Here is a 16555-nt window from a genome sequence, read left to right as displayed (position 1 = left end):
TTTTCTATTGCACAGGCTTATGTTAAAGTTACTATACAGAGTACTGATTCATGCTACAACATGGATGAATTTTTAAAACATGCAAAGTGAAAGAAACTAGTTGTAGAATGATTCTACATTTGAAATATCCCAAACAGAGAAATTTAGAGAGACAGAAAATAGACAAGTAGATGCTAAGGGTTGAAAGTAGGGAGAAATAGGGGAGCAACCAATAAATAAAGGGTATGTGCTCTAACAGAAAAATGAACAAGGAAATTTTAAAGTGAGAGTAAGAAAGATAAGACTCACTCCCCCCTGAAGACGATGGGAAGATTTTCAGCAACACGGTGACAGTATATTTGAGTCTCCATGCTAGAGAAAATGAAACTGAAGCTCAGACGAAGGGGCAGAGCAGACAGAACACCTAAGATTAAGACTGGAGATCTGGGCTCTTACACGCTGTCTGAAATTCACGGACCCAGAGGCCGCATGTGGCCTTGGGCCAGTGACACACCTGCTTCTAAGCCTTAGGTTCCTGCCAGGTGAGGGCCACCTCAAGGGATGCTGAGTTATTATGTGTGCTTTCGGCAAAGGCACATCAAGGACCATAGCTAGCAAAGATTCAACAGAAAAATGCTTTGTGTCATGCCCTGTATGAGAGGCTAAGGATAAGGAAAATGAATGACATAGGTCTTTCACTTAAGGACAGGTGATGAATGTTTCTAGCAAGGAAGCAAGCAACTGCAATATAGATTGCTGACTGCTATGACACAGGAAAGCGAGAGATGCTGTGACCTCACCCAGTCCAGTGAATCAGAGAAGGCTTCTCAATAAGTAACATGACTGACTACCTGTGGAGGAAAAGTTGTTTCAAACAGAGGAGTAAAATTTACAAATAAGAGATGGCAAAGTAAGGCCGGTGGGCCAAAATCCACTCATGTTCCCCAACTCCTTTTGTTGAGATGAAATTCACATAAAATTAACCATTTAAAAGTGTATAATTCCGTGGCATTTAATATAGTCACAATGTTGTGCGACTACCACCTCTATGTAGTTTAAAAACATTTTTAATCACCCAAAAGAAATCCCTGTGCTCATCAGTTAGTCCCCAACCCATCTCCCCTGCCACCAATCTGCTGTTTCTATAGATTTACCTAAATATGCCACATAAATGGAATTGTAAAATATGTGACCTTTTGTGTATGATTTCTTTCACTTAGTGAGGTTTTTGAGGTTTACACATGTTATAGCATATATTAGTACTTCATATCTTTTTAGGGCTCAATGACATTCCATTTTATATATAAACCACATTTGTTTATCCATTCATCAACTGATGGATATCTGGATTGTTTCCATACTTTGGCTGTTATGCATAATGCTGCCGTAAACAATTGCGTATATATTTTTGTGTGTGTGGACATATGTTGTCATTATTTCTCTTGGGTATATACGTAGGAGTGGAGATGCTAAGTCAAATGGTAACTCTGTATTTAACTTTTTGAGAATTGGTCAAACTGTTTTCCAGAGCAGCTGAACCATTCTACATTCCCACTACTAAAGTACAAGGGTTCCACGTACTCCATCCACAACCTGGCCGATAGTTATTTTTTCCCTTAAAAAAAAAAATTACAATTACCTTTGTGGGGGGTACTTCATTGTGGTTTTAATTTTCTATTCCTCAGTGACTAATGATGCTTGTTGGCTATTTGTGTATCTTCTGTGGATAAATGTCTATTCAAATCTTTATCCCCTTTTTTATATTGGGACATATTTTTGTTGAGTTGTAGGTGTTCTCTACATATTCTAGATACTAGACTCTTAGATATATGATTTGTGAATACTTTCTCTAATTCTGTAGGGTGTCTTCGCTTTCTTGACAATATCCTTTGATGTACAAGTGTTTAATTTTGATAAAGTTCAATTTATTTTTTTCTTTTGTTGCTCACATTTTTGCTATTATACCTAAGAATCTACTGCCAAAATACAAAGTAATGCATATTTCCCGTGTTTTCTTCGAAAGGTTTTATAGTTTTAGGCTTGTGATCCATTTGAGCTAACTTTTGTACATTGTGTGATGTAGGGGCCCAAGTCCATCCTTTTGCATGTAGATATCCAGCTGTCCCAGCACCATTTGTTGAAGAGAATACTTCTCCCCATTGAATGGTCTTGACATCCTCATCAAAAATCAATTGACTATAGATGTGTGGGTTTATTCCTAGACTCTCAATTCTCTTCCTTTGGTCTACATGTCTATGCTTCCGTTCTTGGAGTTTTTGTTGTTGAATGTTTGCATGATATTGTAATATAAAAAGAAATATATATGTAGTCTTCATCTCTGGTGCTTGGCACAGAATTCCTAAAACTCTTTTAATTTCCTAAGTGATATGAGTAATAGGAGCATCTTTTGTTATATTTCGTCTTAGTACCTGGTTTCTAACACAAGCTTCTAAGACCCTTAGAATCTCCAGAGTGATGAGTAACTTTTTGTATGCTAATGAAATGACTGGTGACTGGGGGCGGGTAGACAGCTTCAGGAAGGGGTCTGGTCTCAGAAAGACTAAGGCATGATTAGAGCAGTTGGTACTTTCAGCTCCACCCCATCTTGACCTCTGGAAAGAGAAGAGGGGCTGGAGATTGAGTTAATCACAAATGACCAATAAATCTCCATAAAAATGGAGACTGTCAACATTGGTGAATACATCAAGGTGCTGGGAGGATGCACCACCTGCAGAGGGCTTGGAAACTCCACACACATCCCCCTTTCCCCTTGCCTTGCCTTATGCATCTCTTCTATTTGGCTATTCCTAAACTGTATCCTTTATAACAAACCAGAAATAGTTAAGTAAAGTGCCTTCCTGAATTCTATGAGCTATTATAGCAAATTATCAAACCTGAGGAGGGGTGTGTGGGAACCCCGATGTCTAGCTTGTCTGTCAGAAGTCAAGGTGGCTGGGTACTTGAGACTGGCATCTGAAAGAACTGGGGCAGTCTTGTAGGACTGAGTGCTTAACCTATGGGGTCTGCACTAACCCCTGGTAGTTAGTGTCAGAACTGAAGAGAATTCTTGGACACCTAGCTGGTGTCCACAGAAAACTGGAGAATTGCTTGATGTAGAAAAACCAGCACCTTTGGTGCCTGAAGTGTTGTGAGAATAAAATGAGTTTCTAGCATGAATTTTTAAAAATAAATTTATTTATTTAAATTAGTTTCAAGTATATAGCACATTGGTTAGATATTTATAATGTTCATAAAACTATCCCCACAAATGCTCCCTCCCTCCTCGGCCCTCCACTTAGCCATCATATTAATGCTAATTACATTCCCTCTGACATGCTCCCTATGCCCAACTATCAACTACTAATTTGTACTTCTTTAACCCTTCACGAATTTTTTTGTTGGTTTTTATTTTGTCAGTAAAGCATAGATAAGCAACCTTGTAATTTAGTCTTTTAAAATATTTTCTCAAGCATGATGACTTCTTTGTAAATGGGCATGATTCCCTTAGGTATTTTTAACAACTTAATTGAGAAACAATTCACATATCATATAAATTATTTGTTTAAAGCATATCATTCAATTTTTTTTTAAGTTTATTCACAGGATTGTGCAACCATTACTACAATGTAATTTCAGAACACTTTCACCTTTAAAAGAAACTTTATTAGCAGTAGATCCTCATCCCCACCTCCTATATTCCCACCCCCAGTCTAAGCAACTACTTATTTTCTGTTTCCACATATAACTATTCTTATGTAATATGTGGTCTTTTGTGACATCTTTCATTTAGCTTAGTATTTCCAAGGTTAATCATGGTATAACATATATCAGTACTTCGTTTCTTTTTACCATAAAATTAATATTCCATTGTATGGATATAAATTTTATTTATGAATCAGCTGATGGACATTTGGCTTGTTTCCACTTTTTGGCTAGAATAAATACTGTTGCTATGAACATCTGTGTATAAGATTTTAGTAATAATGTTTATCTTAACATCTATTTTACCTGATATTAATATAGCCAATTCAGTACTTGGGTACAGTTTGCATGAGATACCTCAAAATCATTTTACTATGGCTTTGACTTTAAAGTGTGTTTCTTATAGAAAGCATACAGTTAAAAAAAAATATTCTACCAATCTCTGCCTTTTTATTGGAGTCTGTAATCCATTTAATGCAATTGCTGACAAGGTAGGATTTACTTCTGCCATTTTGCTATTTGTTTTCTGTCTTAATATCTTTTTCATTTCTCTATTCCTTCATTACTGCCTTCTTTTGTGTTAGATATTTTCTAGTGTGTCATTTCAATTATCTTATTATTTCTTTTACAATTTTTTAAAAGTTATTTTCTTAGTAGTTGCCTGGGATTATAATTAACCTTTGATTAATAATCTAATTTGGATTAATATCAATATAATTTCAATAGTATACAAAATCTTTGCTCCTTTATATCTCCATTCCTCCCCTTCCTTTGTACTATTATTGTCATATAAATTACATCTTTATATACTTTATATACCTATCAACACAGATTTATAGTTATTGCTTTATGTAGTTGTCTTTTAACTCAGACAGGAGGGGGCAAAGGTTATAAACAAAAAATACACTTATATAGTCTTTTAAATTTGCCTATTTTGATACTTATATCAGTGCTCTTTATTTCTTCATGTCAGTTGGAGTTATTGACTTGTGTCCTTTTATTTCTTCCTGAAGGATTCTCTTTAGTATTTTTCACAGGGCAGATCTTGTTAGAGACAAATTCTCTCAGTATTTGTTTATCTGGGAATGCCTTAATTCTCCCTTCAATATCTGAAGGGTAGTTTTGCTGGATATAGAATTTTTGGTTGACAGTCTTTTTTTTAAAAAAAAGCACTTTGAATATATCATCCCACTGCTTTTAGGCTTCCAGGGTTTCCGGTGAGAAATCAGGTGTTAATCTCGCTGAGACCCTTGTATAAGATTAGTTTGCTTCTCCCTTGCTGCTTTCAAGAGTCTCTCTTTGTCTTTTGATAGTTTAATTATATGTCTATCTGTGGATCTCTTTGAGCTTCTGGCTGTGTACATTAAAGGTTTTCATCAAATTTGGGAAGTTTCTGATCATTATTTCTTCAAATATCTTTCTTCCCCTTTCTCTCTCTCTCTCCTTCTTCTGGGACTCCCATTATTTGTACGTTGGCCCACTTGATGGAGTTCCACAGGTCTAGAAGTCTCTCTTACTTTTTTATACCTCCTAGTTCTTTGTTGCTATGATCTATGTGGTGAGACATTGTTCTCATACCGTTATTTAGACATAGTTTCCATTAGATCTTTGAACATATTTAAAATAGCTGATTTAAAGTCTTTTTAGAAGTAACTCCAATGTGTGGGCTTCCTCAAAACAGTCTCTATCACTTTTTTTTTTGAGTATGGACTATATTTTATTTCTTTGCATATCTCATAGCTTTGTTGAAAACTGGACATTTTAAATAATGTAATGTGACAACTCTGGAAAGCAGATACTCCCTGCCACTGTAACCTAGGTTTATTGTTGCTGTTTGTTTCGTGAATTTCTTGAACTAATTTTGTAAAGTCTGTATTCTTTGTCTTATGTGGTCAGTTAAGTCTCTATTTAATTAACTTAATGGTCAGTTAATGAGTTGAAAGGGATTCCTTAAATACTGTGAATCTCAGCCTTTGCTGAGAGGCTGTTATGTGTGTGTGTTGAGACATACCTTTGATGTCCTGGCAGGCAGTTTAAAATTCTGTCTTGGTCTTTAGCCCTCACTTTCTCCTTGTGTGCAGAGCATCAAGATTAACCTGAGAACTTAGGGCCTTGTCAATTCTTTCTTGGATATGTACACTGCACTGTGCATGCACATGGCCCTCTAGAGTCCCAAGAATATGTTGAAGCTTTTGAAAGGCCCCTATAAACATCTCATTCCACAGCTTTCCTTTTTAATTTTTTTGGTCAGTTTCCTATTTGTCTCAATTGGTATCATACCTTCAAGCAGCTTATGTTCAACAATTGCTGCTGATGGTTTACTACAAATATCCTAGGGAATAAGGCTGTTTGCACTGAGCAAGACTGAACCAAGTCAAATAAAGACAAGGCCTGTGAGTGGAGACAGGCCAAATAATAAATTTTATCTGGAAAAGGTGCTTTTGAGGCATCTCTAAACCATTCTGACTCTTTCAGAAACTGTTAGGTTACTGGATTTTACCAATTTATGGAGCTATTGGTTTTCAGGGCTATTATAAATCTGGAGAGAGGGGGATGTGACTAGGGCAAGTTAAAAATGCCACCAAGCTTGCTGCTCTGATAGCAAATTTTCTTAAATAAAACTTCTTTGGATTTTTACAAGCCTGTGGTTAGTTTCCAGAGTTCTGAAAAACGTCATTTTGACAACTTTCCAGTGTTCTCATAATGCTTTTATGGAGATTTTCAGAGGTCCTTACTCCACCAATCTTATTATTCTACGTATAATATTTTATGTGAACGTATGTTTTCACTTCTCTTGGGTATATAACTAAGAGTAGAATTCCTAGGTCACATGGTAGCTCTATGTTTAATTTTTTGATGACTCGCCTGTTTTCCATAATAGCTGTGCCATTTTTACATCCTCACCAGCAACATACGAGGGTTCCAATTTCTCCACATCCTTGGCAACACTTTTTATTTCCTATCTTTTTTATTACAGCCATCTTAGTAGGTGTGAAGTGATATCTCATTGTGGTTTTGATTTGTATTTCCACAATGACTAACGGTGTTGAACAGCTTCATGTGCTTATTGGCCATTTGTGTATCTTCTTGGTGAACTGTCTGTTCAAATAATTTACCCTTTTTAAACTAGATTATTTGTCTTTTGATTACTGAGTTGTAAGAGTTCTTTATGTATTCTGGATACAAATCCCTTATCAGATATATGATTTTGAAATATTTTCTCCAAATGGTAGGTTACTTTTTCACTTTCTTCATGGTATCATTTGTAGCACAAAAGATTTTAATTTTGATGTCCAATTTATCTATTTTTCCTTTGTTGCTTTGCTTAAGTTAAAGTCACTAAGATTTATTCTTATGTTTTCTTCTAAGAGTTTTATAGTTTCAGCTCTTACATTTAGGTCCGATCCATTTTTAGTTATTTTTTTTTTTAGTCTGATGAGAAGGAGGAGTCTAATTTCATGCTTTTGAATATGGATATCCAGTGTCCTCAAACCATTTGCTGAGCTATTCTTTCCTCCACTGAACTGCCTTGGCATCCTTGTCAAAAATCAATTGACCATAAATGTAAGGGTACATATTTGGACTCTCAATCTATTGATCTGTATGTTTATTCTTATGTCAGTACCATACTCTCTTGATTACTATAGGTTTTCTGCATGCTTTGAAATTGGAAAGCATGAATATTCCTAATTTCCTTTGTTTTTCTCAGGATTGTTTTGGCCGTTCTGAGTTCCTTGCAACTCCATATAAATTTTAGGATTAGCTTGTCAATTTCTGCAAAGAAGCTAGTTGGTATCCTAGATTACATTGGATCTGTAGATCAATTTCGGGAGTATTACCATCTTAAAAATATTAAGCATTCTGATCCAGGAACCTGGCGTGTTTTTTTCCATTTGTTTAGATTGTCTTACATTACTTCCAAAAACGTTTTGTAGTTTTCAAAGTATACATTTTGCACTTTTATTAAATTTATCCTTAAGTATTTTTTTGATGCTATTCTGAATGGAATTGTTTTCTTATGCAAATTTCATTTTTGCATTTCCATTGGAAGTGTGTAGAAACATAATTGATTTCTGTATCTCTATGTTTTCTTATGCAAATTTCATTTTTGCATTTCCATTGGAAGTGTGTAGAAACATAATTGATTTCTGTATCTCTACCTTGTATTCTGCAACTTTGTTTAACTTGTTAGTTCTAAAAGTCTTTTATTCAATTAGGTAGGATTTTCAATATATAAGACCATATTATCTGCAAATAGAAATAGTTTTAATTCTTCTTTTCAAATTTGGATGTCTCTTATTTTTTTCTGGCCTAATTGCTCTGGCTACAACCTCTAAGTCCAGTGTTGAAAAGAAGCAGCAAGAGTGGACATCCTTGTCTTGTTCATGATCTTGAGGGAAAACTATTAGTTTTCACCATTAAATAAGATGTTAATTGTGTGTATTTCACAGATGCCCTTTATCAGGTAGAGGAAGTTCCCTTCTTTTCCTAGTCTGATGAGCATTTTTATCATGAAAGGGTGTTGAATTTTGTCATACGCTCTTTCTGTGGCTACTGAGATGACCAAATGGTTTTTATCTTTTATTCTATTAAGATTGTATGTTATGTTAATTGATTTTTGGATATTAAACATACCTTGTATTCTTGGGATAAATCTCACTTGGTTACAGTGTACAATTCTTTTTATATGTTGCTGGATTCAGTTTGTTAGTGCATTTTTAAAATTTAAAATTGAATTTTATTTTGTGTCATCATTCATGGTTAAATTTAATGAAGCAGTTATCAATGGAACACTACATATACTTGTATATGCAAGCTAGTGTATTGTTGAAGATTTTTTCATATATATTCATAGGGAATAGTGGCCTATAGTTTTTTTGTTTTTGCCTGGTTTTGGTATGAGTATTACTGGCTTCATAAAGTGAACTTAGAAGTATTCCTACTTCTATGTTTTGAAAAACTTTGTGAAGGATTGGTATTAATTCTTTAAATATCTGGTAGAATTTATCAGTGAAGCCATCTGGAGCCAGAAATTTCCTTTGTAGGTAGTTTTTATTTTCCCCATTAATTTAATGTCTTAACTTGTAGGACTTTTCAGATTTCTATTTCTTCCTGAGTTATTTTCAGTAATCTATGTCTTTCTAGGAATTAGTCCTTTCATCTAACTTTTCTAACTTACAGGCATACGATGTTTGTAATATTTCCTAGTGATTCTTTTTATTTCTTTTTAAAAAAATTTATTTTTATTTTTTATTATTTTTTATTTTTTAGGTGAGGCAACCCTTGGTTGACCTCACAGATTGCAAGGACCTTGTCAGTTTACAATCCCTTATTTTTTATTTTTTACGCCTACAGCACCTGGTCTTCCTAGGTGGTCTCCCATCCAAGTACTAAACAGGCCCGACCCTGCTTAGCTTCCGAGACACACGGGATTGGGCTTGTTCAGGGTAGCATGGCCATAGGCTCTTTTTATTTCTGTATGGTTTGTTTCACCTGTCTTTGTAAGTAAAGTTGTATTAGTATGTAACCACATTGATTCATTTACATATTGTCTATGGCTGCCTGTACTAAAACTTGTGAGTTGAATAGTAGCAACAGAGGCCATATGGCCCACAAAACCAAAAATATTTACTATCTGAAACTTTATAGAAAAAAATTGCTGACCTCTGGTTTAGAAGAATAAACGTTAAGTACTCTAATAAAATTGGAGCAAGAGGCTTTCGAGAAAATATTAGAAGCAGATAATAAGTATAGAATGAATTAACTACAATCTAGTTTTATGAGTCTCAGTTTAAAGCTCCATTTCTGTCCAGTCCCTCATATGTCTTCATTTCTGGGGGAAGAAACACATTTCCAGACCAGATTCAGAAGAAAGACTCAGCTTAACAGAATAAATAGGGACCTCAAAAGCAAAAAGTTTTATGGGCAACGAAAGGAAGAGTGATAAAGGCTATACTGTGAATAACTCTCTTGGTTTAGGGTTCTGTAACTTTAGAGGCTTCTTTCTGAAAGCAACATAAAAGCTCAAACATGCATAGCTTTCCCAATGACTCTTGAACAGCACAGAGAGGCTGTGTGCAAGAGTGCTCTCCCAGTTGCCCTCCTGGCCTCACAAAGGTAGAGTAAATCAAGTCTTTCTTTTCACACCCATACTGCCTTGAATATTTACCATTACAACAATGTCACAGAGATTTGACCTGTGTTTGTGAACTCATAAATTTTCTTAGCATACTTAGACTCCTCACCTCTCATATCACAAATGTTCCCCTGTACTCATTTCCATTAGCAATACCTGAACTGTCTGCAACCTCTGCTTACCATGAGGGCCAGCAGCATTCAAATCCTTTCAGAAGTAGACAGTAATTCCAGCTAACAGATGATACAGTGCAGAAAAGGTCCTGGGTATAAAATTATTCCTTTCATGTAAGCCTTGGCAATCAGACACAAATAAGCTCTTTTAGGGGTGATATCATTATAATGTTATTTCATGTGCAGGAACAATGAGAATGTCCATTATCTCATATTTGATGTTTCCTACAAATACACTGTCACTCCCGCTTAACCCTCAGCCCTGACAAACAAATAATGGGCTAAACAGAAGCCGTGGGCTTATCACTGAAAAGTTCTGTGACTCTAAGCAAGCCCCTGGAATTATACCAAAGAATTCCCAGGTCACCTGGTAAGACAAACTTGTCAGTACATTACAGAAGATGAAATTATTTCAACTCTCCCTCACCTATGTCCCATTTCAAGACAAATGACATCATCTAACTCTCCTCTCCCAAATAGATACCCAGTCCACCACCAGGTTCTAGCCATTTTACTTCTAAAATCTGAAGTCTTGCCTCTTCTGCTCCTCTCCAATGCCACTGCCTCCATCTAAATCACACATGGCTCATTTCTCCTGGGGGCTGCAAAATGTTAGAGACTTTCGAAGTAGAGAGAAATACTCCCTCCATCTTTGCTCACTCTTCACCTTTCTCATACATGTCTCCACTCCAGAAAACATTATATGGCTTTATTACTGTATCTGCCTGTCAACTAACCTCCAGTCTTCGTGGTGGTCCATCCTCCACGTCACTGATAGCATTATTTCAACCCCACCACACTGCTAAGAAGGAAAATAAATCCTATCATTCTCACTTTAAAACCTGCTGCAGAACTCCCATTGCCTGCAGGATAGAACATGTACCTCAGTCTTGCCCCCACCCATCCCTCTAGTCGTCCCCCTCCATCTGCCTCTTATATATCCTACAAGTACCAGCCATGGTTGATGACTGTGAAAAAGCCATTCTCAGAAAGAGACTGGCTCCAGAAAGAGCTATTCTCTTCTATTTCTATGTCTTTGCACACAGTTTCTTCCCAAAGTGTATTTTTATAGCTGGCAAATGTTGTTTAGAGGTCCCCTATGTTGTAGGCCTTCCTTGACTTAACACTTGATGGTTCTCTAAGTACTAGAATCCTTCAGTCATACCTTCCCCAATAGGCTATGGAAGACCATTCAATGGCCAGGATCAGCTAACAAAGATCTAAGGCCAAACATCCTGTAGTCCTCAAGTGCCTCCAGGAATAAAAAAAAAGGAAGCATGGCAGAAAATTACTGCTTTCATTATAAAAGGTCATGAATTAGAAACACACTCAACAATCTCAAAAGTGTCAGAAATAGTTTATAGAATAAATATCAGTAATCTGATAGAATATAGCAGTTAATGGGCCAAAGCTGAATTAAAGTTCTTAGATGAGTCAAAGTTTGGATTTCTTTATAACCTCTATTTCTTTCAGCCTTGGGCCAATTTCTTCTGCCTCACACCTATACCATCTCTAATAGTAGACCTCTGCGTTCTGTCAGGCCAGTCCCTGAAGGCATCCAAAAGCTTACCTGAGCTGAGATGCCGATGAGGAGCAGCCACTTCTGGTATTCGTCAGTCCGGTAGTGGATCATCTGGCACCCTGCCAGACTGGCATGTCTATCAAACATCTTCACAGGTTGGGAGTCACCTTCCATGCTCCAGTGGTAGACTGTGGTCTCAGTCACCAGAGCAACAGTATTTACAGAGACCCATTTCCAGAAAATCACCTCTTCTGCCATTATATGAGACTTCATTTTACTCTTCACCTCAATATTAAAGATTTGAAGCGTCTTCCCAGCTAGTATTTGATATAATGAAGATCAGAGAAAGATAAATTAAAAATCTGCAAGACAAATTCTTACACACTTAATTCTGAATCCTTTTAATATTACCTTAAGTTGTACTACTTACAGCTAATCTGATTAAGAGGCAAAAAATGCTGAGTAGTAATTAACCATACTTTGATGTCTAAATATGGAGAAGAGCTTCCTATGCATTAGATTCTTCTTCAGAAGAATGTAAAAGTGTGAATATTTATAGGATGTATGAATAAAATCAGAAATTAGTTCTATTGGTTTGTAACTACATTTTTTATGTTCTACATAAGTGGTCTCCAACCTTTTTGGCACTAAGGACCAGTGCTCCTATGAGAATCTAACGCCTGATGATCTTGAGATGGAGCTGAGGCTGCAAATACAAATGAACTTTGCTTACTCACTGGCTACTCATCTCCTGCTGTGTGGCCGGGTTCCTAACAGGCCATGGACTGGTACCAGTCTGCAGCCCAGGGGTTAGGGACCCTTGTTATAAATAATTTAAGAGACAAATGCACTAAAAAGAATTATTAGTTTATGTTTTTGGACATAATGTATAAATATTTGGACATAATGTATAAATGTAAATGTGTGACACCAACAACTAAAAGAGGTGGGGACAGAGATGTAAAAGAGTGGAGTTTTTATATGTTATTAACATTAAACTGCTATAAAGTCAAATTAGACTGTTACAGGCATACCTAGGAGATACTGCAGATTTGGTTCTAGAATACTGCAATAAAATGAATACTGCAATAAAGCAAGTCACATAAATTTTTTGGTTTCCCAGTGCGTATAAAAGTTATGTTTATACTATGCTATAGTCTATTAACTGTGCAATAGCATTATGTCTAAAAAAAGCAACATATATATATAATATAAATACTTTATTGCTAAAAATGCTAACCATCATCTGAGCCTTCAGTGAGTTGTACTCTTTTTTTTTCATTATTACTTGAAGTATTGTGAGAATTACCATGATGTGACACAGACACACAAAGTAAGCAAATGTTGTTGGAAAAATGGTACCTATAGACTTGGTCAGTGCTGAGTTGCCACAGACCTTCAATTTGTCAAAAAAAAAAAAATGCAATATCTGTGAAGCACAATAAAGTGAAGTATGCCTGTATAACTTTAGGATGTTAATATAATCCTCATGGCGACCATGAAGAAAACAGCTATAAAATATACACAAAAGAAACAAGAAAGAAATTTCAATGTTTCACTCAAAAAATCGACTAAACACGAGAAGAGAGTAATGCAGGAAAGAGTAATGAAAGGGAAAAAAGCTAAAGGTATATAGAAAACAAATAGTAAAATAACAGCAGTCCTTCCTTATCAGTAATATAATAAATCTAAATGGATGAAACTCTCCAATCAAAAGACAGAGACTGGCAGAATGGATATAAAAACATGAACCAACTATATGCTATGTACAAGAGACTCACTTCATATCCAAAGACATAAATAGGCTGGAAATAAAAAGATGGAAAAAAATATTCCATGCAAATTGTAACCAAAAGAAAAGGAGGGGTGGCTAATATCAGACAAAATAAACTTTAAATCAAAAAAGGTTATAAGAACCAAAGAAGGACATCATGCTAAGTGAAATAATCCAGTAGTAAAAAGACAAATACTGTATGATTCCATTAATATTAGGTATCTAAGAGTAGTCAAAATCATAGAAACAGAAAGTAGATGAGTGCTTGTCAGAAACTAGAGAGAGGACGGAATGGGTGGTTATTGTTTAATGGGTATAGTGTTTCAGTTTTGCAAGAGGAAAAGAGTTCCAGCGACGAATTAGTGGTGATTGTACGACAATATGAATGTACTTAAGACTACTGAACTATACACTTAGAAATGATTAAGATGATAAATTGTGTTATATGTATTTAGCCACAATAAAAGAAAAATAGGTGGAGATTTAAATCTCCCACTCTTAATAACAGATAAAACAAGTAGACAGAAAAATAGAAAATTTGTACACTACTGACCAATTCAATCTGACATCTTTAGAATATGTCACTTAGAAAAATACACATTCTTTTCAAGTATATCTAAAACATATTCTAGAACATACTATATGCTAGGCTATAAAACAAGTCTCAAGAAATTAAAAAATTTTGAAATCATATAAAAAAAATTCTGACTACAAAAGGATTATTAGAAATCAACAACAGAAAGAAGTGTGAGATATGCCAAATTTTTTTTTTTTTTACGCTTACAGCACCTGGTATCCAGGCCCAACCCTGCTTAGCTTCCAAGATCAGACAAGATTGGGTCCGTTCAGGGTGGCATGGCTGTAGACAGACATGCCTAAAATTTGAAAATTCAACAACGTACTTCTAAATAACCCATGGGTCAAAGAAGAGATTACAAAGAAAATTAGAAAATAGGTAGAACTGAATGAAATAAAATAGCACAACATCAATTTTGGGGTTGCAGCTAAGGCAGTGCTTAAAGAGAAATATATAGTTTTAAATGTCAAGATTGGAAAGATTTAAAATTAATAAACTAAATTTCTTTCTTAAGAAACTAAACGAAGAAGAGCAAACTAAACCCAAAGCAACATAAAAATATAAATTAAGAGTAGGGCAAAATTCAAGGATGTGGAAAAACTAGAATCCTTATACATTGCTGGTGGGAATGTAAAATGGTATGGCCACTTTGGAAAACAGTTTGGTGGTTTCCTAAAAAGCAAAACAAATTTACCATATGATCCAGCAATTCTACTCCTATGTATTTACCACCTCCAAAATGAAAACACATATCCAAACAAAGATATAGGCAAGTGTTCATAACAGTGTTATTCATAATAGCCGAAAACAACCACCAATTCAAATATCCATCAACTGGTGAATGGAGAAATAATGTGATAAAGTCATACAACAGAATATTATTCAACAATGAAAAAGAACTACTGATACAAGCTAGAATGTGGAGGAACCTCAAACACACTATACTAAGTGAAGGAAGCCAAAAGTAAAAGATTATATATAGTATGATTTCATTTATTTGAAATGTCCAGAAAAGGCAAATCTGAAGAGACAGAAAGATCAGTAGCTGCCTAGGGCTAGTGGTGGGAATGGGGAATGACTGCAAACAGGAATAAAGGAACTTTTTGGGGCAGTAAAAATGTTCTAAAACCAGAACATGGTGATAGTTTCACAACTCAATAAATTTACTAAAAATCGCTGAGCTGTACACTTAGAATAGGTAGGCATGTAAAGTATATCTGAATAAAGTGGTTAAAGAAAGAAAAAAAGACTGGACTAAAAGTTAAACTATAGGATAGGGTACCTTTTAGTTTTAAATAGCCTGGTATCACAGAGAAAATTTTCTCTAGCTTGAAAATTTGTCAAGATGTCCTTAGATGGTTAGAAATAACTTGTTTTACAGGAGGCATAAAGTATTTAGCATTACAAAAAGAAAAAAACTAAAAAAAACAAAGGACCAATCTCCTTAGGGAATTAGCAACCTCAGGTGAGATTCAAGTTGGCAAGGTAGAGTGTCACCACAAGGGGGCGCCATCCCACCTCTCCTCCCACCCCACCCCACCCTCCCCCACTGCCAAGCACTGTTAGGCTGGCATTGCATTAATGTACACTCAATCTATCTTTAAAATAAAGAGGAAAGGGTAAAGTTTATAAAAAGAAACATATGGGAATACTCAAAAGGCAATGTTTCACAATAAAATAAATATACTTGGGCCAGTAACATAAGCAGTCAGCGAACTTTATCTAGAAAAGGACATAGAAGATCTTTGTCTTTTTTGTTTTTACAACTTTTAAAAATATAAAAACCATTCTTAGCTTGGGGGCTGTACAAAAACAGGCAGTCTGCTGGTCCCTCAGAGTATTAATGTTCCATTAAAATGAGCAACATATGAAGAATGCTACCCCCACTTCATGCTCTTTTGGTCAAAGGTAAAAATGTATATCTTGTTTAAAAATACTCACTACAAACCTATCAGCAGAGACAGTCTGAAGAGACATCACTGGGGTGAGCAAATCTCCCCCAGGCTTCTCCAGAAGGGCTGGTGACAATATAGGCTTAGCAATCAGCCAGACCCAAGGGCAGACTACAAAGGTAGATCTTTTTAAAAAAGATGTCCATCTCCTGAAGAGCCCTTTTCCAATTACAAGACATTACCAGCCAAAATGGGGAATCTGCGAGATTCAAGCCTAGGTCCCTTGACTTCACATTGGCACCTATGGAACAGCTAAGGTGTATGAAACAATAAAAATGTAACTAAATCAGTGTACAAATACTTTTTAAAAAACAGTTTTGCTTATTTTGCTCTAGGGTCTTTAAAACACTGTATATTCTCCATTTGCCAAGTTTGTATCATGAGGGTCCAAGGTCATCCTTTTGTCTACAGGATTACAGTAAAAATATGATAAAGCCTTAAAATTACCCACTTTGGTTCCACAGCCTCCTACTTTCTTATGCAAAAGAAAATAACACTCAACATTATTACAGTTGAAGCAATTCATATGAACACTGAGAAAGAAATTAAAAAGAAAGTAGCAGCGCCTGCCATCTAGAGGCTGGCCTAGCCTTCACAGCCAGGCCATAATGCTCTCCCACGGGACATAAACCATCTCAGAAAACACCAAACTCAGGCAAGATCCCTCTGAGATCATGATGAAGTGAAGCAAAACAAGGCTGCTTCAGAATCTGATCTAAGCACAGACAAAAACAAAGTTA

The 16555-nt window shown here is 35.7% G+C and overlaps 1 protein-coding gene and 1 pseudogene across 6 annotated transcripts in view; both read right to left on the bottom strand.

Moving 5' to 3' along the window:
• CLTCL1 (clathrin heavy chain like 1) overlaps positions 1-16555 on the bottom strand; it is an 83636-nt gene that overhangs the window by 51630 nt on the left and 15451 nt on the right. For all 6 annotated transcript variants that reach the window (XM_039868355.1, XM_039868354.1, XM_039868353.1 and 3 more), the window contains exon 3: positions 11561-11829. In XM_039868355.1, the coding sequence (XP_039724289.1) occupies positions 11561-11829 (269 nt within the window). The remainder of the gene's footprint in view (positions 1-11560; positions 11830-16555) is intronic.
• Positions 9028-9145, bottom strand: LOC120606929 (uncharacterized; annotated as a pseudogene).

This window comes from Pteropus medius, unplaced genomic scaffold (genome assembly GCF_902729225.1).
Source record: "Pteropus medius unplaced genomic scaffold, Ma_sr-lr_union100, whole genome shotgun sequence".
NCBI classification, from domain to species: domain Eukaryota; kingdom Metazoa; phylum Chordata; class Mammalia; order Chiroptera; family Pteropodidae; genus Pteropus; species Pteropus medius.
This window is presented reverse-complemented; position numbering and strand designations above follow the sequence as displayed.